This window comes from Ursus arctos, unplaced genomic scaffold, assembly GCF_023065955.2.
Source record: "Ursus arctos isolate Adak ecotype North America unplaced genomic scaffold, UrsArc2.0 scaffold_96, whole genome shotgun sequence".
Taxonomy (NCBI): domain Eukaryota; kingdom Metazoa; phylum Chordata; class Mammalia; order Carnivora; family Ursidae; genus Ursus; species Ursus arctos.
The window spans coordinates 69,744-97,002 of NW_026623118.1; the positions used below are offsets into that span (position 1 = coordinate 69,744).

General features: G+C 37.2%; 1 protein-coding gene across 1 annotated transcript; it reads left to right on the plus strand.

The window, feature by feature from the left end:
• The first annotated feature begins 286 nt into the window (after positions 1 to 286).
• On the plus strand, positions 287 to 6,254 carry LOC113240693 (olfactory receptor 5H2-like). The gene is made up of 2 exons (XM_057309926.1): positions 287 to 325; positions 5,289 to 6,254. Exons 1-2 carry the CDS (start codon positions 287 to 289, stop codon positions 6,252 to 6,254), a joined length of 1,005 nt encoding a protein of 334 aa, XP_057165909.1.
• Positions 6,255 to 27,259: the final 21,005 nt, after the last annotated feature.

Genomic DNA, 27,259 nt, shown 5'->3' on the forward strand with positions numbered 1-27,259 from the left:
CTCATTTGTTTTGTTTCTTAAATGCCACATATAAGTGAAATTATATCCAGAATATAAGAAGAATCTCAAAGCTGAAAAATAAGAAATATTTAACTCAATTTAAAAAACAGAAAATATTTGAATAGACGCTTAGGTAAACAAGATATACAGATGTCAAATAGAGACACAAAAATATGTTCAATACAATTCATCATTAGGAAAATGCAAATGATGACCATATTGAGATACACTGACTCACAATTTAAAATGACTAAAATTGAGAAGACTACTCATATTAGAAGCTGGGATGCAGACTTTTGTACCCAGAGATGGGCCACAAAATGAGGTGAGATACAAACACACAAAATTGAAGGGAGAATTAAATTTAACTCAAGTTTAGATTATGTTGAAATTACCAGTGTACGTATTACTTACCCACCCTTCTGCTGAGTTTTCACAGGGCTTCTCTTTTATCTATGCAGTTTATCTCCCCCTCTTCTTTGGCTTTCACAGACAAAGTCTAAGGACACAGAATAACTGATTAATGACTCCATCAAAATATAGAACCTTTGCTTTCCCCTTAGCTGCCATCAAGTCCCATGTGGAGGTTAAGCATTTTTCTTACTCTTCAGATACGAGATCAAAATGTTACTATTTCTACATTGTTCTATTTTGATATAAATAATGTCATTATTTTCTGAATGAACACTCATGTCACTTCTCTCTTCATGCTGAAAGGTAAATATGAACACCTTACCACCATGTTCAAAAAATCTCACTAGTTGTCCTTAAAAGTGGGGGAAAGAACAAAGTACCTGACCTAGCCTCCATGACCCCATGTGAGCCCAAACATGCTGGACTTTCTTGTCCCATCTGGCTCCATCTTGCTTCTCTTTGCATGCCGCTACATTTACCACTTTTCTTTGTTTGTTTCTCTGATGATCTAGCTCTGAGATCATCTAGACCCTCCAAGGATGGAAGGCCCTAAAGGTGGCAAATATCCAGGGTATCACCTTGTTAGACACGAGGACTCTCAGACATCCTCCCTGACCTATCAAAGGAGAGTGTGCTTTTTAGGAAAATCACCAGGAAATTGACAGGCATTAATGTTTGAGAAGCACTGTTATATACCACTCCCACTATGGTCCTTTGTTTTGTTTTCCCTTTCATCTTCCCTTGACCTCTGCCAAATAAGATTTCTCACCTGTTTACAAATTAAAGTGGGAAGTGCAGTGTAGGTCTGGAATGTGAGCTGCACTTTGCATCAGGAGGACACCTCTATTTGGAGTTGGCTCCTGAAGGGAATGCAGAAGTTTGGCCTCATTAAAATCATGCATGATTAGCTCAGATAAGATCATATTAATACTCAAACCACTCAGAACATCAAAATTTATACATTGAAATTTGCATAAATATGTCAGAGGTGTCATTAATTGTGGAAAATAGGGGCATAAAATACAATATCTATGATGACTTGATGTTTATGATTTCAGAGTCTGTAATGCCCTATGAGATACCTGGACTTCTCATACATGTTCAAATCTACAATGCCCAGAAGAACAATTTAGTTTTGTCCTAAAGGGAAGCCTTGGGTGCTACTGGGAGAATTTTAGTTCTTCATACATTTCTCTTTTGGCAAAAAGCCCACAGTTGTACAACTGGTTGACTCTTGTGCTTGAAATAAATTGATATAAATAACATTTTCCTGAGCTTGTTAAATGAAGCTTCCAAAGTGAATCAGTGTGCAAGGAGTTGCTATGCATGTTATGGTCATTTCAGTGCTACTGTATTTCTTATTTACTTTAGAAAGCCTAACACGTCGAACGAATTCCCTCAATTTCTTATAAGATATGGGTAAGAAAGAAATGATCACTATTAAAATCATTATTCTTTATATATAAAGTTTATATACTATTACATTTATTATAATTTTACATTGGGTTTACAAGAGCCAAAAAGCCAGGTGAGTGATAGAAAACAAATAGTGAATAATTTACATATTAAATTTTAATAACTATCATCTAGTAAAGCAAAGTAGCGGTAACACTGACTTACTCCCTTTAACACTGTTTTATTATTTCTTAATGTATCTATAATGACTTTATAAGTATTCATGAACTAGAATGTTAAACAATTTAAACTACATATAAATCATTTCATTCCTATGTAAGAAATCTTTCTACTTATTCTGATTAAAAGCTCCATTACGTTTAATTGATCACATTTTCTGATTCAACCTTTTAAGGTAAGTCACGTGTATTAACTCTATCCTATCTCCCACTCAGATGAGAATTTCATTGACTATTTCTATACATGTAGCAGGAAATAGGCAGTAAGTGCTCCTTCACTGCTCTTTCCAGCAATTATAGCTTAAAAAGTACCCACACAAACTGAATTTGAGATTTTTTAATTAATTAGTGATTTGGAATTGCCTAGAAAGGAGACTTTTCCAAATAGAAATACATTAACCACTTGAAATTCCTGGCTTTGTTATTAATATCACCTCTATTCCACTCCTTTCTGGATCAATTTTATTTTGCTACAACACTGGTAGAGAAAAGGTGCTCTTAAGTAAAACCATAAGGATTTCTAGAACAAGTCAGTTCTAATCACTGTAATAACAAATGTAAAGCAACTTTTAAATATGAAAAAACTTTCAGGCAGTGCTAATATATTTAAGATCAAAGCTTGTGAAGTAAAATTTAACCTGAAAATCTCTTGCATACACATATTCCATAGAAAAATAAATTTGGATATTTGAATTTAAAAAAAAATTCCCAATGTTGACAATTTTCAACATCAACCAGGGTTAAAATAAACATTTATCCCCAAACTCTGGGCCTTTCTTTTTTTGTTGTTCATAGTCTTTCTCTGATACATTCTTTTTTCTTTTAAAGACATTTATTTATCTTAGAGAGAGGGAGAGTGTGCAAGTGGGGGGAAGTGCAGAGGGAGAAAGAGAGAATCCTCAAGCAGACTCCCTGCTGACTGCATAGTCCAATGTGTGGCTCAATCCCAGGACTGAGATGACCTGAGTCAAAATCAAGAGTCGGTCTCTTAACCCACTGAGCCACCCAGGCACCCTTGATATACTCTTAATCCTTCTTCTTTGCTTGTCTTTCCCACACTTATCCATCCATGTGTCTGTTATTCTCTGCCTGTTTCTGTTCATGCATCTTGTGATCTTCAACCCAAACTTCTCCTTCTGCTGTCTTCTTTCTCCTTTTCATGGTTTCCTCTCAGTTTGTCTCTTTTGAGTACTTTTATTAAAACAATATCAAGGAAAAATGTTCTATTTGTCCACCCACAGTAGACATATAACAACTGTTGTCCACATTCTTGGAGAATTCAATGTCGCTTCCCTGCTCACTGTGGTGCAACTTGTTCCCATTCACTGTTCATTATTCTCTGGCTTCCACTGCACCACATAACAGAAATTGCTCTCACTAAAGCCACTCTTAGTTTCCATGCTCAATCACACCTGACACTCCTTGTCCTACTAGAGCATTTATTTTAGGGATTGGCACCATAACTTTCTTTGTCTTTCTTGAGTACCTTCCTCTTTGTGTTCATGGCACTCACCTGTCCTGTTTTCCTTCTCTTCTCGATCATTCTGCTCTGTATCATTTCCTGGTCTCTCCCTGTTTTTATTCGCTGCACTGGGTGTTATACGCAAACAATGAATCCATGGAACACTACATCAAAAACTAAGGATGTACTGTATGGTGACTAATATAACATAATAAAAAATTATTATATAAAAAAAGAACTGTTAGTTTCAACAAGAAATTATTTTTTGGAATAGAATCTAACATAGAGGTGATGGCAGATTCAAGGGATCAGCTGGGGGAAAAAATGGGCAGCAACCGAAAGAAGGATGGCAGTCTGTCAATAGCAAAAATTATATTCCAACATTGACTCCATGAGGGCTGCTGTCACTGCAGCTGTGTGGGAATACCACTGTTCACACTGACAGAGTTACTGGTGTGGGTGCAGGGTGCATTTGCTGGAAGCTTCATATTGTGCCTTGGCTGCCCTACCAACTCAAATTCTCTTTTGTCCTTGTTGCTCTTCTTCCTTCACTTCAAATTCCAAATCTAGTGTGAGTGATGTAGATTTGCCAAACTTACATTGCAAGTACCCTCACTCTAGTTGTTAGGTGGATAGGAAAGTCAATTGTAGCTCTTTGGGCTCCTAGAGTTGGTGGAAGATTTTGCCTGGCACCAAGATTATGTGGTAGAAAAGATCAGGTTGGTTATCAAAAAATGACATGTATCTTCCCTCCACTTTAATATACTTTGTCAGTTTAGTTATTTATCATTCTCTTCACTTTGTGTATTCTCCAATAGATAGGTCATACATAAGTATGCCTTCAGTCTACCCCAATGGTTTCCAATTCACTATTTGTAGTAGACTCACTCTACAAAGTACATATGCACTGGATGTCCACAAACTGGCCACTGCTTCTGAGATTTCCATTTTTGAGGAGAATCTACCCAGTTGCCAAGTGACTCCTCGATTCTTCGCTAACTCTTCACCTGCGACGTGTCACAGAGGTACTGCATCTACCTTCTGAACTCTTTTCCATCTATCTCTTCATTTTCCCATCAATCTCAATGTCATTTCACACATGAATTAGCCATGTCACATGTGTTGAGTCACTTAGAGACCAAGTAGAATACAGATTATTAGCCTTAGTAATTGATTCACTAAATCAATGTCTATAGCAAAAGCTCAAATCTATATTTTGCATAAAACGTTTGAGGTTTTACTATAGGTTCTGGTTTGAGAACACTGTATAGTAGTCACTTCTTCTTGACTAGTATTCCTGACCTTAATTTCCCCTTCTGCAGCCTATTTTCTACACTGCCATATATTCATTTAAAAAAGAATCTACCAGTACTGCTCCCTTAAGTTTCAGTGCATGCTTATTCCCTGATGAATAATGTTCATGATCATTCACATGCTATTTACCTCATTTTATTACTGAGGCCCTTCAAGCTCCTTTTCCCCTCACCCTACATCCAAATCCCAAACAAAATTTCCATATCGCACCCTTCTTATCCCATAAATTTAGGACATATTACAATGTCTTTCATTTTCCCAATTCTGTTCATTGCTGCACATTTAAAAAATTGAAATAACTGCACTTATTTCCAAGCCCTCAAAGGATTCCAATCAATATAGAGGAAATACACAAGATCGAAAGGGTATTCTGATGTATATAATTTTATTTCAACTCTCCTCCCCATATTTTCATGTTATAAACTGAGTGCATTCTTTTCCCCATTTACTAAATTTCATTTCAGGCAACACCCAGTGAGGATATGGAAAAGGAACATGGAAAAGGACATGGAAATGCAACATTGCTGACAGATTTGATTCTCACAGGACTCACATATGAGCCACAGTGGCAAATCCCCCTGTTCCTGGTGTTCTTGGTTATCTATCTTCTCACCATGGTGGGGAACCTTGGTCTAATTGCTCTCATATGGAATGACCCTCAGCTTCACATCCCCATGTACTTTTTCCTTGGGAGTTTGGCATTTGTGGATGCTTGGATATCATCCACAGTATCCCCCAAGATGCTGGTCAATTTCTTTGCCAAGACCAAAATGATATCTCTTTCAGAATGCATGATACAATTTTTTTCCTTTGTAATCAGTATAACCACAGAATGTTTTCTGCTGGCAACAATGGCTTATGATCGCTATGTGGCCATATGCAAACCATTACTTTATCCAGTCATTATGTCCAATACATTGTGCAACCGTCTGTTAGTTTTGTCACTTTTAGGTGGCCTTCTTCATGCCACAATTCATAATGCTTTCTTATTCAGATTAACCTTCTGCAATTCCATCATAGTACATCACTTTTACTGTGACATTATACCATTGCTTAAGATTTCTTGTACTGACCCTTCTATCAATTATCTGATAGTGTTTATTTTTGCTGGGTCAATACAGATGTTCACCATTCTGATAGTTCTTGTCTCCTACACACTAGTTCTCTTTACAATCTTAAAAAAGAAGTCTCTACAAGGCATAAAGAAAGCCTTTTCCACCTGTGGAGCCCATCTCTTATCTGTCTCTTTATACTATGGTGCTCTTGTCTTCATGTATGTGCGCCCCGTATCTACACAATCAGAAGATCAAGATATGATGGACTCTCTATTTTACACTATCATAATTCCTTTGTTAAATCCAATTATCTACAGCTTGAGAAATAAGAAAGTCGTAGATTCATTGAGAAAAATATTAAAGAGAAATTCTTAGAACTCACATTAATATCTGTTCTCCTTTTATTAAAATGACAAAAACTGTATAGATTACATATTTGCTATGTGTTGATTACTGTTCAGTTTTTGCAGTTATAATTGTCCTAGTGTTTAAATGGCTTAAGGTGAGAGTATAAATAAATAAATAAATAAATAAATAAATAAATAAATAAAGTCAAAACATAGAGGGAATTTTAATCAAGTGTTCATGACATAAAAATAATTTAAAAGGAAACAAAATATTTTTACCTGTTTGCATGTTTCAGTGTGGCTTCATAAATGCATTAAGCATTGTAATAGGGTAATTTCTCTAAAAAGAACTTAAATATTATATATTTGACAGCCATACAGCTATGCAGCCTGAAGACTCATTGCATTTATTCCATATGGGAGTCAGGGTTGTATTTGAGTGAACAGAAACTAAAAAGTATAATGAGTAATCAGATTTCAGGTTCACCTCTGCCCTTCCTCTCTCACCATTGATTACCTACACCATTCTACTGTTATCACTGAGGTTCTCACACTGAAATTGCTCACTTCTATCATTTGCTGTAATATTGTTACTTTTTCTACATCCTGTCGATACTCTCTCACTTCCAAAATATTGACTAAATAATATCCCACTTTAGCAAGTTTTCATGGATTTTCATATCTACCAGATTATTATATATGGTAAACATATCTAGAACTCTATATATGTATATGCATATGGTTATTTATATATGTATATGTACAAAATAAATAATATACAAAGATATCTACATACATATTATATAGATTGTATATTTCCTTGGCAGATTATATGTTTGCTATGTGTTGATTAGTTTGTTGCTGTTGTTGCTTTTAAATATATTTTTGAAGATTTTATTTATTTATTTGAGATTGAGAGAGTTCAAGAGATGGGGAGAGGGGCAGAGGGAGATGCAGACTCCTCACTGAGCAGGGAGCCCAACACAGGGCTACATTCCAGGACTCTGGGATCACAACTTGAGCCAATGGCAAATGCTTAACCAACAGAGCCAGCCAGGTGCCCCTGTTGTTGTTGTTGTTGTTGTTGTTTTTTAAAGTAGTCTGCATGCCTAGTGTGGGGCCCAACACAGGGCCTGATGTCACAACCCTAAGATCAAGACCCCAGCTGAGATCAAGAGTCAGACACCCAAATGACTGAGCCACCCAGGCGCCCCTCTGTTGATTAAACATTTTTTGCAGTTATAATTGCCCTAGTGTTAATGACTTCAGGTGGGAGTACAAATACACATCTTTAATATGTGTGTAAGTGTGTACACACATACACTTGTTCTCCCTGGCATTATTTGAGGTTCATCCCCCAAAACCTTGATTTAACTCTGAAGTCTCCTAAAATTCTCCTAATGGATTCTGTGTTACTGCAGAAATGAGTTACTGAAATCCTTCTGGACTCTTTCTTCTTAGATACACACTTTTCTTCACACAGGTCCTTCTACAGAGAATGCTTCCCCAATTGCACCCACCTTCACTTACAATTGAAATGGGTCATTTCTTTAAGATCTATCATAAATGTTACAGTTTCCTTGATGTATTTCCAGATTATCTCAAAAAGGTTAGGAATGCTCACTTGTTTGAGGCACTTTACGTTTTGTTTATTTTTTTTAATTTTTTTTAATTTTTAATTTTTAAAAATATTTTAATTTTATTTTTTAAATAATTTTTATGTTATATTAGTCACCATACAGTATATCCTTAGTTTTTGATGCAATGTTCCATGATGCATTTTTTGCGTATAACACCCAGTGCACCATGCAATATGTGCCCTCCTTAATACCCATCACCGGCCTATCCTGATCCCCCACCCCCCTCCCCTCTGGAGCCCTCAGTTTGTTCCCCAGAGTCCACAGTTTCTCATGGTTCATTCCCCCTTCTTCTTACCCCTCCTTCATTCTTTCCTTCCTTCTCCTACCGATCTTCCTATTTCTTATGTTCCATAAATGAGTGAAACCATATGATAATTATGCCACAAATGGCCTTGTGTAATACTTATTTTTAGCTTATAAGCTTCTTTAGATTACAATATAGAAGTCCTAGTACTCTTCAAATTTTTGCAGTGTTTAGCACAGTGGCTCAAACCCATGAGTTACTAAAAAGTATTTATAAAACATACACAAATTTAAAATGAACCTGACAGCACAAATACTTCAAATGAAGTGAGAATGTGTCACTCATTTTCATATTGTAATGAGTCCTGGGTGATTACTAGGCCTGGAGTGTCTGCTGCAGGCCAGCTCACCTTCTTAAATTTCTTTCAAGACACTCACGAGTATCACACAGCTAAAGTGAATTATTCTTATTCTTATTCTTCTTATCATGAGGATTAGCTCCTGGGACAGAGTACAGCACATTAGGAAGATGTTCTTTATTAGGTGTTTGTTTAAAGATACAAAACAGAAAATATTTAAAACAAACATTACCATGTATTTCTGGAGTTTCGGATCACAAGATTAGACCAGGTCAACTGCCATGTTTTTGTTTCCCTGAAGGATACCCCCAAGTCCAAGGAAACCGAGTGAATACGTCAGAGTCCAGACAATGTTATTATTTTCACTAAAGAGTCCATGTTATAGCATAGCTCTGTAATTTAATTCTTGTTGCTATATGATATTCCCATTGTGCTGATTTTTTCTGTACATTATCTACATTTTTGCTTGCTCATGTAACATGATGACCTGAAGACTGTATTGGTAATAAAAGCAACTGGTGTGTATTTCTTTTGTAACCATAAATATCTCTTTCCCTAACTGGCTTTTTCTTTGAATAAAAAAGGCTGACATCAATCTATGAGTGTTTGAGTGTGGTTATAAAACGACTGGTCCTACTTTAGGTTGGGTGGGCATGGAATAGACTTTGGGGGTCTCAGAAACTCAGACTTCCTGTGTAGACTTCTCTTGTACATGTCTCATCTATAGATTCCACTGCCTTGTGTGTCTTTTGTTAAACTTCCAACAACTTTAATCCTTCAAGAAATTCACTAAAATCTTCTGTTCACTGATGTGCTCCCATTGTTTTTTTCTGTTACAGAATTTTTCATCTTTGTACATCATTTTTGTCAATTCAGTGTCATGTTGGGAAAGACCTAAAATATACGTCTCTGCAAATCCACATTTTAGACAAGATATTCTGCAGTTTTTAAAAAATAAACTATGAACTTACATATGTATTACTAGATGAATATTTAAACATAAAGGATTATATCACAATGCTAAGTTCATCCAGTTGTCTGGAGTAATGCTTAATGTGGATTAAACCACCCTGTTAAAATAATAATAATATATTATAAACACCCTTTCTTAGGAACATACTGATTTTCTCACCTGGAGATTTAAAAGAATTTATAGTTCCTCTATCTGTATACATATATATACATTTTTTCCTCATCATTTTATAATACCTGTTGAGAAGTTGCTGACAACATTATCTTAGACTGTGCTCAAAGAATCAACACACTTAGGACTTACGTGTTTGTTTTTACCTAAGGGTAAATGGGGAACAACTAAGATGGTGGAGTAGTAGGAAGACCCTAGGTTTGCTTTGACCCTGAAACACAACTAGATAAATATCAAATCATCGTGAATACCCAAGAAATCGATCTGAGGATTGACAGAACATACTGAACACAACTAGAGGGAGAAAAGAGGCCATATCATGGAAGGTAGGAGGTGTAAATCTGGGGTTTGAGGGAGAAATGGATCGCAGGTGCTGTGGAGGGGAGGGAGCCCTGGTCACAGGGAAAGGTGAGAGAACGAGAGAAAGAGATAGAGGGAGAGAGAGAGAGAGAATGAGAGAAAGAGAGAGGAACACACACGGTATCGCACAAAGAAAACACTTTTCCAAAGCCATTGACTGGACAAAAGAAAAAGGTTGCTTTGTGTGAGTTTTTACAACCAGTGGGGCTCAAAGACTGGAGTTTTAGAGGTCCATGGTGTGACTGGTGTGGAGGCCTGGGGACACTGCAGTGCTCCTCTGGAGAAGGTGGGCAGATAGCCCAGGGTGCAGATGGCATGATCTGAGGATCACCTGGGACACCCTCAGAGAGATGATTCCTCCTTCTTGGAGTAATCTGGGGAAAGTGGCATTGCCTCTTCATGGACAAAAGATCCTGGGTAATATTTCCAAACCCCCACACCTCAGCACAGGTGCAGAGATACCTGCTGATGGTAGTTAACCTGGACACTGTCTCTTTGTTGTACTTTACCCCAAACCTCATGCTCCTGCACCTTGATGTGATTGCGCCTCTGGGTCAAACTGCAGCAGCCTCAGCATAGCAAGACCCTCCCCAAGAGAACAAGTTGGGGGTCCATGCCATGCCAGGTCCCTAATGTTTGGAGTCTTAAAAGTCAGTGGACCTGCCTGGGAAAGAGCCCAAGGTGTATTGCACTGCCAGGCAGGCAGATAGCTCAGACACAAACAGCGTGAAGGCAGTGATTTGACGGACACCTGAAATACATAAGGGGAGACTGATTGCTTTTCTCTGTGAGTTCCTCAGACAGAAGTGGGTGTGAACACCCCTCTCTGGTGACAAGGAAGCTGGCTGATGCCATTTCTCTTCTCCACTGCTCAGCATATACTAACTCCAGTAAGTAGTACAGTGCCAACATTGGTGGCCTAAACTGCTTACACCAAACCACACCCCCCACCCCACTGTGTTCTGCTGGTACTGCTTTTCTTGGGCATACATGCCTGAGACCCAGAGCAAAAGAATCCTCCCCAAAAGACCAGCACAAACCCCTGCACATTCCACATCTACAGACCACAGAGTTCTGCAAAGCTTCAGCTCTAGTGAAAATAGCATCAGGTCTCTTTGAACAAGCAAACCAGAGCACACCTAGTTAAAACCCTCCATACTTTGGCCAAGGTCCAGACACTCTTCACTACAGGCAAGGAGAAACTGAAGAAGACTGATGCCAAAACACAGCAGCAGAGTGCACACAGCATACTCCAGAGACATTTCCTGAAGTGCTAGGCTCTGGACATCATATGACTTCTTTTTCATAAAGCCATTACTCTCAGGAGTAGGAAACATAACAGGCTTTCCTAACATACAGATGAAGACAGAGACCTAGACGAAATGCCAAGATGGACAAATTCATCCCAAAAGAAGTAATAAGGAAAGGTCACAGTCAGGGATCTAATCAAAACAGATATAATATGCCTTGTCCAAAATTTAAAGCTATCAAAATAAGGATACTAGCTGGGCTTGAGAAAAACATAGAAGACATCAGGGAACTTAGAACCCCAAGATCAAGAGTTGCATGCTCTACTGACTGAGCCTAAATGCTCCAAACAAAAAACAAAGGATATCCGATTGGATAAAAGAGCAAGAACCATCCATATGCTGTCTACAAGAGACTCATTTTAGACCTAAAGACACCTCCAGACTAAAAGTGAAGGGGTGGAGAAAAATTTACCATGCTAATGGACCTCAAAAGAAAGCTGGGGTAGCAATTCTTATATCAGACAAATAATATTTTAAACCAAAGATTGTAGTAAAAGATGTAGATGGACACTATATCATACTTAAAGGATCTATCCAACAAGAAGATCTAACAATTGTAAATATTTATACCCCCAATGTGGGAGCAACCAATTATATAAACCAATTAATAACCAAAGTAAAGAAACATATAGATAATAATACATTAACAGTTGGGGACTTCAACACCCCACTCACAGCAATTGACAGATAATCTAAGCAGAAGATCAACAAAGAAACAAGCGCTTTGAATGACACACTGGACCATATAGATTTCACAGATATATACAGAACATTCCATCCTAAAACAACGGAATACTCATTCTTCTTGAGTGCGCCTGGAACTTTCTCTAGAACAGATCACACACTGGGTCATAAATCAGGTCTCAACCAATGCCAAAAGATTGAGATTATTCTCTGGATATTTTCTGACCACAGTGCTTTGAAACTGGAACTCAATCACAAGAAGAAATTTGGAAGGAACTCAAACACTTGGAGGTTAAAGTCCATCCTGCTGAAGAATGAATGAGTCAGTGAGGAAATTAAAGAAGAACTTAAAAAATTCATGGAAACTAATGAGAATGAAATCACATCAGTTCAAAACTAATGGGATAAAGCAAAGGTGCTCCTAAGAGGGAAGTACATAGCAATCCAAGCCTCTCTCAAAAAATTAGAAAAATCCCAAATACACAAGCTAACCTTACACTTAAAGGGCCTGGTGAAAGAACAGCAAATAAAGCCTAAACCAAGCAGAAGAGAAATAATAAAGATTAGAGCCGAAATCAATGAAATAGAAACCAGAAAAATAGTAGAATGGATCAATGAAACTAGAAGCTGGTCCTTTGAAAAAATAAGATCAATAAACCTCTGGCCAGACTTATCCAAAAGAAAAGAGAAAGGACCCAAATTAATAAAATCATGAATGAAATGGAGAGATCACAACCAATATCAAGGAAAAAGAATTTTAAGAACATGTTATGAGCAACTAATGCCAACAAATTAGGCAATCTGGAAGAAATGGACATATTCCTGGAAACTTATAAACTACCAAGAGTGAAATAGGAAGAAACAGACAATCTGAACAGACCAATAACCAGCAAGGCAATTGAAGCAGATATCAAAAACCTCCCCAAAAACAAGAGTCCAGAGCCTGATGGCTTCCCAGTGGAATTCTACCAAACATTTAAAGAAGAAATACCTATTCTACTGAAGCTGTTTCAAAAAAATAGAAATGGAAAAAAAAAATAGAAATGAAAAGAAAACTTCCAAACTTGTTCTCTGAGGCCAGCATTACCTTGATCCCCAAACCAGAAAAAGACCTCATCAAAAAGGAGAATTACAGACCAATATCCCTGATGAACCTGGATGACAAAATACTAGCTAATCACCAAAACAATAGCCAATAGGGTTCAACAGTACTTTAAAAGGATTATTCACCTCGACCAGGTGATTTATTCCTGGGATGCAAGGGTGGTTCAACATTTGTGAATCAGTCAAATTGATAGAGCACATCAGTAAAAGAAAAGACAAGAACCATATGATCCTCTCAACTTATGAAAAAAAAAAAAAGCATTTGACAAAATACAGTATCCTTTCTTGATTAAAACTCTTCAAAGTATAGGGATAAAGGGAACATACCTCAATATCATAAAGCCCATCTATGAAAAGCCCACAGCAAATATCATTTTCAATGGGGAAAAACTGAAAGCTTTTCCCTTAAGGTCAGGAATATGACAGGGATGCCTACTCTCACCACTATTGTTCACCACAGTACTAGAAGTCCTAGCCTCAGCAATCAGACAACAAAAATAAATAAAAGGCATTCAAACTGGCAAAGAAGAAGTCAAACTCTCTCTTCTCATATATCATGATAGTCTATGCAAAAAACCCAAAAGACTCCACCCCGAAATTACTAGAACTCATACAGTGATTCAGCAACGTGGCAGGATACTAAATCAAGGCACAGAAATCAGTTGTATCTATATACTAACAATGTGATTGAAGAAAGAGAAATTAAGGAATCAAGCCTATTTACAATTGTACCAAAAACCATAAGATACCTAGGAATAAACCTAACCAAAGAGATAAATAAAGAATCTATGCTCTAGAAATCACAGACACTTATGAAAGAAATTGAGGAAGACACAAAGGGATGGAAAGACATCCCATGCTCATGGATTGGAAGAATAAACATTGTTAAAATGTCTATGCTGATCAGAGCAATCTACACATTCAGTGCAATCCCTATCAAAATACAATTGACATTTTTCACAGAGCTGGAACAAACAATCCTAAAATTTGTATGGAACCAGAAAAGAGCCCAAATTGCCAGGGGATTGTTGAAAAAGAAAACCAAAGCTGGGGGCATCACAATGCCTGACTTTAAGCTATATTACAAAGCTGTGATCATCAAGACAGCATAGTATTGGCACAAAAACAGACACATAGATCAATGGAACAGAATAGAGAGCCCAGAAATGGACCCTTAATGCTATGGTCAACTGAACTTCAACACTGCAAGAAAGACAATCCAATGGAAAAAAGACAGTCTCGTCAACAAATGATGTTGGGAAAATTGGACAACCACATGCCCAAGAATTAAACTGGACCACTTTCTTGCACCATACACAAAAATAAACTCTAAATGGATGAAAGACCTCAATTTGCAAGAGGAATCCATCAAAATCCTAGAGGAGAATACAGGCAGCAACCTCTTTGACCTTGGCCACAACAACTTCTTGCAAGACACGTTTCCAAAGGCAAGGGAAACAAAAACAAAAATGAACTACTGGGACTTCAACAAGATAAAAAGCTTCAGTACGGCAAAAGAAACAGTCAACAAAACTAAAAAGCAATCTATGGAGTGGGAAAAAATATTTGCAAATGACATAACAAATAAAGGGCTGGTATCCAAGATCTATAAAGAACTTCTCAAACTCAGCACCCAAAAAACAAATAATCCATTCAAGAAATGGGTAGAAGACATGAACAGACACTTCTCCAAAGAAGACATAAATGGCCAACAGACACATGAAAAAATGTTCCACATCACTTGATATCAGGGAAATACAAATCAAAACCACAATGAGATACCACCTTACACCAGTTAGAAGGCTAAAATTAACAAGGCAGGAAACAACAAATGTTGGCAAGGATATGGAGAAAGGGTAACCCTCTTACACTGTTGGTAGGAATGCAAGCTGGTACAGCTGCTCTGGAAAACAGTATGAGGTTCCTCAAGAAGTTAAAAATAGAGCTACCCTATGACCCAGCAATTGCACTACTGGGTGTTTACCCCAAAGATACAGATGTAATGAAAAGAAGGGGCACAAGAACCCCAATGTTCATAGCAGCAATATCCACAAAAGACAATCTGTGGAAGGACCCGTGCTGTCTTCAACAGATGAATGGATAAGGAAGATGTGGTTCATACATACAATAGAATATTAGTCATCAGAAAAGATGAATACCTACCATTTACATCAACATGGTTGGAACTGGAGTGGATTATGCTAAGTGAACTAAGACAATCAGAGAAAGAAAATTATCATAAGGTTTCACTCATATGTGGAATATAAGGAATAGCACAGGGGTCATAGGGGAAGGGAGGGAAAACTGAATGGGAGGAAATCAGAGATGAAAAACCATCAGAGACTCTTGACTCCAGGAAACAAACTGAGGGCTGCAGAAAGGAAGGTGGGTGGGGGGATGGGGTAACTGGGTGATGGTCATAGGATGTGATGAGCACTGGGTGTTATATACAACTAATGAATCATTGAACACTACACCAAAAACTAATGATACACTGTATGTTGGGTAACTGAATTTAAATAAAAAAATAAAAGAATAATTTAAAATTTAAAAAAGAAGACATATCCCTTATCACAGGGATAAAAGAGCTAAAAACTAATCAGGCCAAAATGAAAAATAGAATAACTGAGTTTTGAAACTGACTGGATGTAATGACCACAAGAATGAGAGAAGCAGAGGAAGAATAAGTAATATAGAAAATAAAATTGTGGAAAATAATGGAGCTTCGCAAAGGGGGGAAAGAAAAATCTTGGATCACAAAAGTAAATTTAGGGAATTCAGTGACTCCATAGAACATAATAACATTATTACAGGAGTTCCAGAAGAAAAGACAGGGAAAAGGGGGCAAAGAGTATTTGAGAAATTATACCTGAAAACTTACCAAATCTGGGGAAGGAGACAGATGTTCAAATCCAGGAGGCACAGAGAACTCCCATCAAAATCAACAAAAGCAGGTCAATACCAACACATATTAAATTTGTAAAATACAGAGATAAAGAAAAAATCCTAAAAGCAGCAGGACAAAAGAAGTCTCTAACTCACAAGGGAAGACAAATAAATTTAGCAGCAGACCTCTCCACAGAAACTTGACAAGTCAGAAGAGAGTGCTATGATATACTCAACGTATTGAATGGGAAAAATATGCAGCCAAGAATACTCTATCTAGCAAGGCTATCATTCAGAACTGAAGGAGACAAACAAAAATTAAAGGCTCTTGTGAAAACTAAACCAGCCCTGCAAGAAATATTAAAGGGGACTCTGAGTGGAACAGAAAAACCAAAAGCAACAAGGACTAGTAAGAAAAAGAGAAAATCTTCAGAAACAATGACAAAAAAGTAATAAAAAGGCACAAAATTTATATCTATCAATAATACTCTGAATGTAAATGGACTAAATGTTCCAATCAAAAGACATATTTTTGTTTCTTAAATTCCACATGGTTGCTGGAGTGGAGGCGGGTGGGAGGGATGGGGTAGCTGGGTGATGAACACTGGGTATGTGCTATGGTGAGCACTGTCAGTTGTGTGAGACTGATGAATCACAGACCTGTACCCCTGAAACAAAGAATATATTACATATTAATAAAAAAAATTCCACATGAGTGAAATCATATTTTGTCTTTCTCTGACTGATTTATTTTGCTCAGCATAATACCCTCTAATTCCAACATAGGAAAAGGGAAGGAAAAATAAAATAAGATAAAAATAGAGATGGAGAGCGAGCATAAGAGACTCTTAGCTACAGAGAACTAACTGAAGGTTGCTGGAGGGGGAGTAGGTGGATGAGTGTGGTAATAAGTGATAGGCATTAAGGAGCGTACTTGATGTAATGAGCACTGGGTGTTATATGCAACTGATGAATCACTAAATTTTACCCCCAAATTAATAATACATGATATGTTAACTAACTTGAATTTAAACAAAAAAGTAGATATAAGGTATCAGAATGGATTTAAAAAAGACCCATCTATGTGCTGCCTACAAGAGATTCATTTTAGACCTAAAGACACCTGCAGATTGACAGTGAAGGGATGGAGAAATATTTACAATGCAAATGGATATCAAAAGAAATCTAGAGTAGCCATACTCATATCAGGCAAACTAGATTTTAAAACAAAGGATGAAGAACACTACTACATCATAATAAAGGAATCTATCCAACGAGAAGATCTAACAAATGTAAATATTTATGCCCCAAACCTGGAAGCACCTGAGTATAGAAAACAATTAATAACAAACATAAAGGAACTCATTGGTACTAATAATACTAGGGGACTTTAACATCCCATTTACAGCAATGGACATGTCATCTAAGCAGAAAATCAAGAAGGAAATAATGACATTGAATGATACACTGGTCCAGATGGACTTAACAGATATATTCAGAACATTTCATCCTAAAACAGCAGAATACACATTCTTTTCAAGTGCACATGGTACTTTCTCCAAAATAGGTCACATATTAGGTCCCAAATCAGACTTCAACAAGTACAAAAAGATTATGAACATACTTTGCCTATTTTCAGACCACAATGCTATGAAACTTGAAGTCGAATTAAAGAAGAAAAAATCTGGAAAGACCACTAATATGTGGACATCAAAGAACATCCTACTAAAGAATGAGTGGGTCAACCAGGATATTGAATAAGAAATAAAAAATACATGGAAACAAAGGAAAATGAAAACATAATGATCCTAAACCTCTGGGAAGCAGCAAAAGTTATCATAAGAGGGAAGTATATAGCAATACAGGCCTACATCAAGAAGCAAGAAAAATCTCAGATACACAACCTATTCTTACATCTAAAGGAGCTAGAAAAAGAACAACCAATGAAGCCTAAAGCCAGCAGAAGAAGGAAATAATAAAGATTTGAGCAGAAATAAATGATATAAAAACAAAACCACCTAGTAGAACAGATCAATGAAACTAGGAGCTAGTTCTTTGAAAAAATTAATAAAATTAATTTTGTTTTAATTTTGATAAGTTCTAGCCAGACTTATCAAAAAGAAAAGAGAAAGGAACCAAACAAATAAAATCACTAATGAAAGAGGAGAAATCACAACCAATACTACAGAAATGCAAACAATTATAAGAGAATATTATGAAAAGTTATATGCCAACAAATTGGGAAATCTGGAAGAAATGGATAAATCTCTAGAAACATAAATATCAAAACCGAAACAGGAAGAAATAGAAAACTTGAACAGACCGATAACCAGCAAAGAAACTGAATCAGTAATCACAAATCTCTGAACACATAAAAGTCCAGGGGAAGATGGCTTTACAGGGGAATTCTACCAAACATTTAAAGAAGAGTTAATACCTATTCCCCTCATGCTATTCCAAAAAATAGAAATGGAAGGCAAACTTCCAAACTCATTCTATAAGTCAACCAGGATATTAAATAAGAAATAAAAAATACATGGAAACAAAGGAAAATGAAAACATAATGATCCTAAACCTCTCCTTATCATTCTATAAGGCCAGTATTACCCTGATTCCAAAACAAGACAAAGACTCCACTAAAAAAGGAAACTACAGGTCAATAGGCCTAATGAACATGGATACAAAAAATTCTCGACAATATAATAGCAAATATAATTCAATCGTACATTAAAAGAACTATTCACCATGATCAAATGGGATTTACTCCTGGGTTGCAAGGGTGGTTCAATATTTATGAATCAATCAACATGATACACCACATTAATACAAGAAAGGAAAAGAACCATATGATTTCTCCATAGATGCAGAAAAAGCATTTGACAAAGTACAGCATCCTTTCTTGACAAAAACCTTCAATAAAGTAGGGCCAGAGGGAATATACCTCAACATCATAAAGGGCATTTATGAAATACCCAAGGTAATACCATCCTTAAAGGGGAAAAACTGAGAACTTTTCCTCTAAGGTCAGGAACAAGACAGGAATGTCCACTCTCACCACTGTTATTTAACATAGTACTCTCTGCAGACATGATATTCTGTGTAGAAAACCCATTAAGACTCCACTAAAAAATTGCTAGAACTGATACAGGCATTCAGCAAAGTCACAGAATACAAAATCAACATACAGAAATCTGTTGCATTTCTATAAACCAATAATGAAACAGCAAAAAAGTAAGACAAAGAATCAATGCCATTTATAATTGCATCAAAACCCATAAGTTACTGAGGAATAAACCTAGTCAAAGAAGTAAAAGATCTGTACTCTGAAAACTATAGAACACTTATGAAAGAAATTGAAGATAACACAAAGAAATGAAAAAACATTCCATGCTCATGGATTGGAAAAACAAATATTGTTAAAATATCCATGCTACTTAGAGCAATCTCTATATATTCAATGTAATCCCTATCAAAATAACATCAACTTTTTTCACAGAGCTGGAACAAATGATCCTAAAATTTGTATGGAACAAGAAAAAAACCCAAATAGCCAAAGGAATGTTGAAAAAGAAAACCAAAGCTGGTGGCATCACAATTCCAGACTTCAAACTCCATTACAAAGCTGTAGTCATCGAGACAGTATGGTACTGGCCCAAAAACAGACACATAGATCAATGGAACAGAACAGAGAACCCAGAAATGGACCCACAACTATATGGTTAACTAATCTTCAACAAAGCAAGAAAGAATATCCAATGGAAACAAGATATCTCTTCAAAATACGGTGATGGGAAACCTGGACAGCAACATGCAGAAGAATGAAACTGGACCACTTTCTTATACCATACACAAAAATAAATTCAAAAGGGATGAAAGTCCTAAATATGAGACAGGAAACCACCAAAATCCTACAGGAGAACACAGGCAGTAACTCCTTTGACATCAGCTGTAGCAACTTTTTTTTTTTTTAACATTTATTTATTTCTTTCAGAGAGAGAGAGAGAGAGTGAGAGTGAGAGCATACCAGTGGGGGGAGGGACAGTGGGAGAGAGAGAATCCTCAAATAGAATCCTTGCTGAGTGTAGAACCTGATGTGGGGCTCAATCCCAGGGCTGTGAGATCATGACCTGAGCCAAAATCAAGAGTTGGCCACTTAACTGACTAAGCCACCTAGGTTCAGTGTTGACTGTTGCAACTTCTTACTAAACACATCTCTGGAGGCAAGGGAACAAAAGAAAAAATGAACTACTGGGACTTCATCAAGAGAAAAGCTTGTGCACAGCAAAGGAAATAAAACTAAAAGGCAACTTTTGGAATGGTAAACGATATTTGCAAATGACATATCTGATAAAGGGTTAGTATCCAAAGTCTATAAAGAACTTATCAAACTCAACAACCAAAAAGCAAATAACCCAGTTAAGAAATGGGCAGAAGAATAGACATTTCTCCAAAGAAGACATACAGATGGCTAAACAAAAAATGGAAAGTATTCAACATTATTCACCATCAGGGAAATACAAATCAAAACTACAATGAGATATCACCTCACGCCTGTCAGAATGGATAAAATTAACAATAAAAGAAACAAAAACTGTTGGTGAGGATGTGGTTGATGGGAATGCAAACTGCTGCAGCCACTCTGGAAACAGTATGGCAGTTCCTCAAAAATTTAAAAATAGAACTACCGTATGATCCAGCAATGCACTTTGGTATTTATCCAAAGGATACAATATACCAATTCTAAGGGATACATGTACCCTGATATTAATAGCAGCATCATCAATAATAGCCAAATTATGGAAAGGGCCCAAAATGTCCATTGAATGATGAATGGATAAAGAAGAGGTGAGATATTTACACACAGACACATATATATTTACATATATGGAATATATATATATATATATGGAATATATATGGAATAATATTACATGGAATATTATATGGAATATACTAATATATGGAATGATTATATGGAATATTATTATTCCATTATATATGGAATATGGAATGGAATTATTATTAAATTATATATTACTCAGCCATAAAAAAGAATCTTGCCATTTGCAGTGCGGAAGAACTAGAGAGTATTATGCTAAGCAAAATAAGTCATAGAAAGACAAACACCATATGATTTCACTCATACGTAGAATTTAAGAAACAAAACAGATGAACATGGTGGGGGGAAAAAAGAGAGGCAAACCATAAAAGAGACTCCTAACTATAGAGAACAAACTGTGGCTTGCTGGAGGGGAGATGGGCAGGGGATGGGCTAAATGGGTGATGGATATTAAGGAGAGCCCTTGTGATGAGCACTGGGGGTTGTATGTAAGTGATGAATCACTAAATACTACACTGGAAACTAAATACTACACCTGAAACTAACATTTAAATGGATTTTAAATCAAAACTTTGCAGAAAACCCTAAATAAAATAAAAAACAAAACAACCCCCCACAAAAAATTTTAAAAAATCCCTAAAATAATAAAATAAAATAAGATAAAGGAGCTTATTTTTAAAATTAAAAAAAATACCAATGAAACCTAGAACGGCTTTTCACAGTTTGGGTGGTGGACTACCTAGGTGTACCATACAATTTTATTAGTATATATATTAAGTATGTGTGAACAGCTCTCTTGTCTAGGCCTTCTTCTGTTACTGTTTTCCTTTTTAAAATAATAGTTCTTAAACTTTAGTTGGCCTCAGAATCACCTGGAGTGTTTGTGGAAACAAAGATTGATGGGCTCCATCACTAGAGTTTCTTCTTTAGTAGTTTACATTGTTTGGTTGGGACCATAACAGATAACTACTCTTTTAAATAAAACAGTGAAGTAAAATTTTAAAATCAAAGTACTAGAGACCTGTCAAAATGCAATTTCTACATATCCTCTATTCCCTACTTAAATAGCACTACAGAAGTATTCTAAAGATTTCCACTGTCACTTTTTTTTCAGAGACAGGTTTTTATTCAAAATTTATTGTAATGGGATCCATGCAAAAGGAAGGAGTGAAGGTGGAGAACAGGTAGGGAATACAGGAACGTGAGGGCATGGCTAGGGCCATAGCTTCTGACATGAAGAGGGATGAAAAGAAAAGGCCAGGGCTAGAGCTGGGGTGGAAGAAGGATGGGGGACACTGTCACTGCATTCCCTCATCCCCAGGAAGCACCTCTAATCCCTGGATCCCCTTCTGTTTACACTAGAACCTTGGAATTCCATCTCTTGTCCTGCCTCTGGTCCTAGTGGTTCGTTCTTTTGCTCCCCTTGACTTGTGCCCTGATAGATTCTCAAGTAGGACAATGTTTAGGGCCTGACCCCAAACATCACCTTATGAAGGTACTACCATTGCCTTCCCTGCTTCTGCCCCTTCTCCAATCTTATCTTTTCTTCTCTCGGGGACAGAATCTTTGATTTCCTCTCCCTGGGAAAAAAAAAGAAAAAGAAAAAGACCAAACTCCCCAGGGAGGGGCAGCAGATAGTAGTGGGACATGCGGAAGGAGGAGAGCAAGGACCATCAAGGGGAAGTCTCACAGATCCCTGGAAGGGTGGGGCAGGGGCTTACAGAGATGAGAGGGGGTGAGGGCAATGGCTGCTCCTGTCCTCTGTCACTTTTGTACTTTCTTCTCTGTTTGGGCAGCTGACTGCAGATTTCAATGGGGCATATGCTCCAAAAAATGAAGTACTGTGGATGATTCTATAATTTTTTCTTGAAAACATGATTAACAATGATGATAGCCAATTAAAAGCCCACTGCCTCAAAGGTTATGGCAAGGATATTTGTTCACTGGAAAATTTAATGTCATGCTGGGTCAACTTTTGAACCATCTTTCTCAAATTAACTTTATATACAAGATAAGACACAAGATATAACATGTAATGATACCCCTTTATAAAAGTTACCTTCCAAGACAAAGTTATTTCACATCAGTAGCTAACAATTGCATCATATTTCCCTCTCTTTCTCAGATTAAGAAAAAGTCACTAAATGTACAGGTGGTGTTTGTATTACTCAGGGTTATCCAGAATACAGAACCAATAAGATATACCAATCTATAAGTGAGATATATGTATGTAAAGACATTTATTACAAGATATTAGCTCATATGAACATGGAGGCTGAGAAGTCCCATGAACTGCAGCGTTTGAGACTCAGGAAAGATGATGCAGTAGTTCTAAAATGTGAGACTAGGAGAGCCAATGAGTGGTATAAATTCCATCCATCATGTCTGAAAGCCTGAGGATCAAGAGCACCAAGGGCAGGAGAGTATCAATGTCACAGATCAACTAGTCAGGCAGAGTGAATTCAACCTTCTTTTCCCTTTTTTGACACATTCAGGCTCTCAATGGATTAGATGATGCCCACCAGCATCACGGAGGGACATCTATTTTACTCAGTCCACTAATGTAATACCAATCTCTTCTGGACACATCCTCACACATACAACCAGAAATGATATTTAACCAGTTATCTGGACATCCTGTGGACTAGTCAAGTTGGCATATACCACGAACCATCACAAGTCCACCCACTGTAAACTTGACACCCATACACAATTCCTTAAACCATACGTAAGCTCCAAGGAAGGACAAGAGCAAGATCGTAATTCCACCTAACATGATACAATGTTATACTGTGTAAAGCTGAAAATGCACTAACCCCTTCCCCAGAAAATGAGTTAAAATTCTTGGGTGATGTTTACTCTTCTCCTTGATATCTGGTAAACACTATGATGTCAAATTAACAGTAATTAGTTACCATGACATAAACTCACTACACTTTATTTTACATGATAAGAGAATACAAGTGGAAAGAAAGCAGAGACATTTGTTACGTATACATGTATTCATATACAAATATACCAATATGTGCCTATGCATACACACACACACACAGAGCACGTAAATGTATTCTTACCAAACTGAGGATTAAATATTTATGGCAATTGCATCCTCATTTCTGAAACTAGTCATGTGGTCATAGCTGTTATTCACAATTACCTCTTCCAATACCCATTCCACAATCGCGTATTCTACAGCAAACAACTCATGATCAGATTTCTCTACCTTCTTTCTTTAAGTGTCTGGCTATGAGAAATCCTGCCTGAATTGGTTTGTTTGAGTTTTCTATTGACCTTAACTACAGGGAATGGTACTACTAAAGAAAAAATTAAGTGATTTGAATCTCAGATATACTTGGCCACGTCTCCGTTGTGGAGAAGTAGTTCAATTTCTCCTTGGTAGTCTCACCAGCTAACAGAGTAACTCCTTTCTTTGCATAATGATACAGAGGAAGGAGGAACACAAAGTGGCCCAGGGCCAGTTTTAACTTCCTGCTGAACAGAATCATTGTTGTGTGTGCTGGTGGAAACATTCCTCCCTCTGGCTCTAAGACCTTTAGACCAGCAGAGCATAAAGGCACAGGAAGACCTGCAAAAATTATGCTAGTGTATCACTAATGAGTGGTAATAGCGAATGGTACCACTCAGACATTCACTACTTGATTCCTGGGCTGGAGAATCCTAGCTATGGAAGAAAATATGTTGGACATTGATTGAGAAAATATACAGGCTTCTGGAGAGCCTTGCTGAACCATGCATGATAATGCCCTCAAAGGTGCAGTAACTGAGTTTCTAAAGACGATTCCATCATTCTAGAGAACTACCCATGTCAGGATGGTGGGGAAAATGGTAAGAAAAGGCAATTTGTTATCATGGGGCCATTGCCACACTTTATTTACTGTGAAGTAAATAGCTCAATTAGAAGCAATGGGCATGGTATACCAAGACAGTGGATAAGGAATTCTGTAATAAAACAGATAAAGTTTTGGCAGGACCACTGCATGCAGTACTGAAAATCTATATCCAGAATACGTGCCTATTCTTATGAGAACAAAACACTTTCTCTTTCATGACTTTGGAATCTGGCCAATATCATCAATCTGCCATGAGATAGGTGGCTGATCACTCCAGTGAATGGTGCCTTATCAGGGACCTAGTATTGATCTCTGCTACTGGCAGACTGGACATTCAACAGTGGCTGTAGTCAGGTTGGCTACAGTTAGCAGACGACCATGTTGAGGAGCCCATGCATAACCTCCATTCCTGCCACCGTAGCCCCTTTTTTCATGAGCCCATTTGGTGATTCCTGCCCACTTGGTTATCAAAATCCTCCACTTTTGAGGTTTCCCTTTGCTGATCATTCACATGGGACACAAATATCTTCACGTTTATTATCTCTTCTACAAATTTCCTTGTCATCATTTTCTTGTCATAAACCTTCAAATTCCCTGACCATCCAGCCAAACCATTTCTCAAAGCACTTGAATCATTATATAAGCAGATAGATGGGTGTTACTCCTTCTAGGCAGGTGAACAACCAAGTGCACTACTCAAAATTCTGCTCACTGGGAGGATTTTCCTTCCCTATTGCCCTTCAGGGATGTCCCAATGCATGGCAGTAGTGCTACAATTGTCTACTTTCAATAGGTATCTGCATATCTTGCAGAATTATCACTAAGCTAGGCCCAGGGCATCTCTCCCTCTGTCTACTGATTACAGAGAACCGTTTATGAGGCCATATTTATAGCTAGAATAGAGAAGCCAGTCTATCAGGCCTGGGGAATTGGGCATTTGGAACACTTCTTCATGTAACTTACTGATACCTTCAGAGATCACTCAGGCTGCATCATGTATATATCATGTATATATCACATCCGTTTGATGATGTTGTGGCCATGTACTCCGAACTTTATGTCTTGGTGGATCATACAATACCCAGTTCATGAAAGGCAGCTCTGGTTCAATGGAAATTCCTGGCCCATGTTTGAGTCTCTACTAAAGCCTAGTAGCAGAGCAGTAGCTGTTTGTCAAATGGAAAGTAGCTGTCCGTAGTGATGGCAGAGCTTAACTCCAAATTTAAGGATCTGTGCTGTGATTTACCCATAGATACCAGCCTAAGACTACTAACAGCTTCCCTGTGTGCTACTGCCAATTCAACCACCATTGTTTTTGATGGATCAGGTGACCCAAGTGCCAGGACAGCTTGCATAGAAGCCCACAGCTTCTGCAAATCCTAATTTTCTAAATCACACTCAAAACTAGCAGGTTTTCTGGACATCTGGTAAATGGGTTGGAATAATACACTCAAATAAAGATGATGTTGCCTCTAAAATCCATAGTCCCACTAGGTGTTGTACCTCTTTTGGTGGCCACAGAAGGATTAGATGAAAGAATTTATCCTTTACTTAGAAGAAATATCTCCACGTGACCCATCAACTGGATGTCTAGAAATATCACTGAGATGAATGAGCCCTGAATTTTTTTGGATTTACTTCTGAACTTCTAGTATGCAAATGTCTACCAGAAAGCCTACAGTAATTGTTACTTCTTGCTCATTAGGTGTCTTATGGGAGGAAAAGAAGATCAAGATCCTTGAGAAAATATTTGCAAATTATATACCTAATGAGAGCTTTATATCCAGAATTTATGAAGAATTCTTAACCTGAATAATAAACAAATAATTCCATTTAAAAAATGGAAATACTTGAGTAGTTACTAAAGGAAACAATATATACAAATGTCTAATAGGACACAAAAATATTTTCAATATAATTGACCAATGGGGAAATGCAATGAAGACCCCAGTGAGATACCATGACCCACTATTAATATGACTAAAAATGAGATGACTACTCATCCTGGAAGCAGCAATGCAGACCTTTGTATTCACAGATAGCCACCAAAATGAGTTGAGAGATAACTGCACAAAAGTGAAGAGTCAGTAAATTAAAGTCAAATTTGGATTACGTTGAAGCTATCCCCGGCACATCTTATTTCTCTGTCCACGCTTCTGCTCGGTTTTCACAGTGACTTCTCTTTTATCTATGCTGTTTATTTCTCCACTTTTTCATTTTCATGAACAAATTCTAAGGATACAAGATAAATGATTAATGACTACCAAAATATAGGCATTTTGCTTTCCTCCCTAGCTGACAATCAAGTCCTATTTGGAAGTTAAACATTTTTCCTATTCTTCAGATATCGAATGTTACATTATAATATTCTGACATAAATAATATCGTTATTTTCTGAATGAACATTCATTGTCATTTCTCTGCTAATGATGAAAGGCAAATATGAACACCTTACCATCATGCTCAAAATATCTCATTAATTGTCCTTAAAATTGGGGTAAAGAACGAAGAGCCTGACTTAGACTCCAGACCCCATGTGATCCTACCAATGCTGGTCTTTTTTGTCCCATCTGGCTCCTCTTGCTTCTCTCTTTGGATGTCCGCTGCATTGA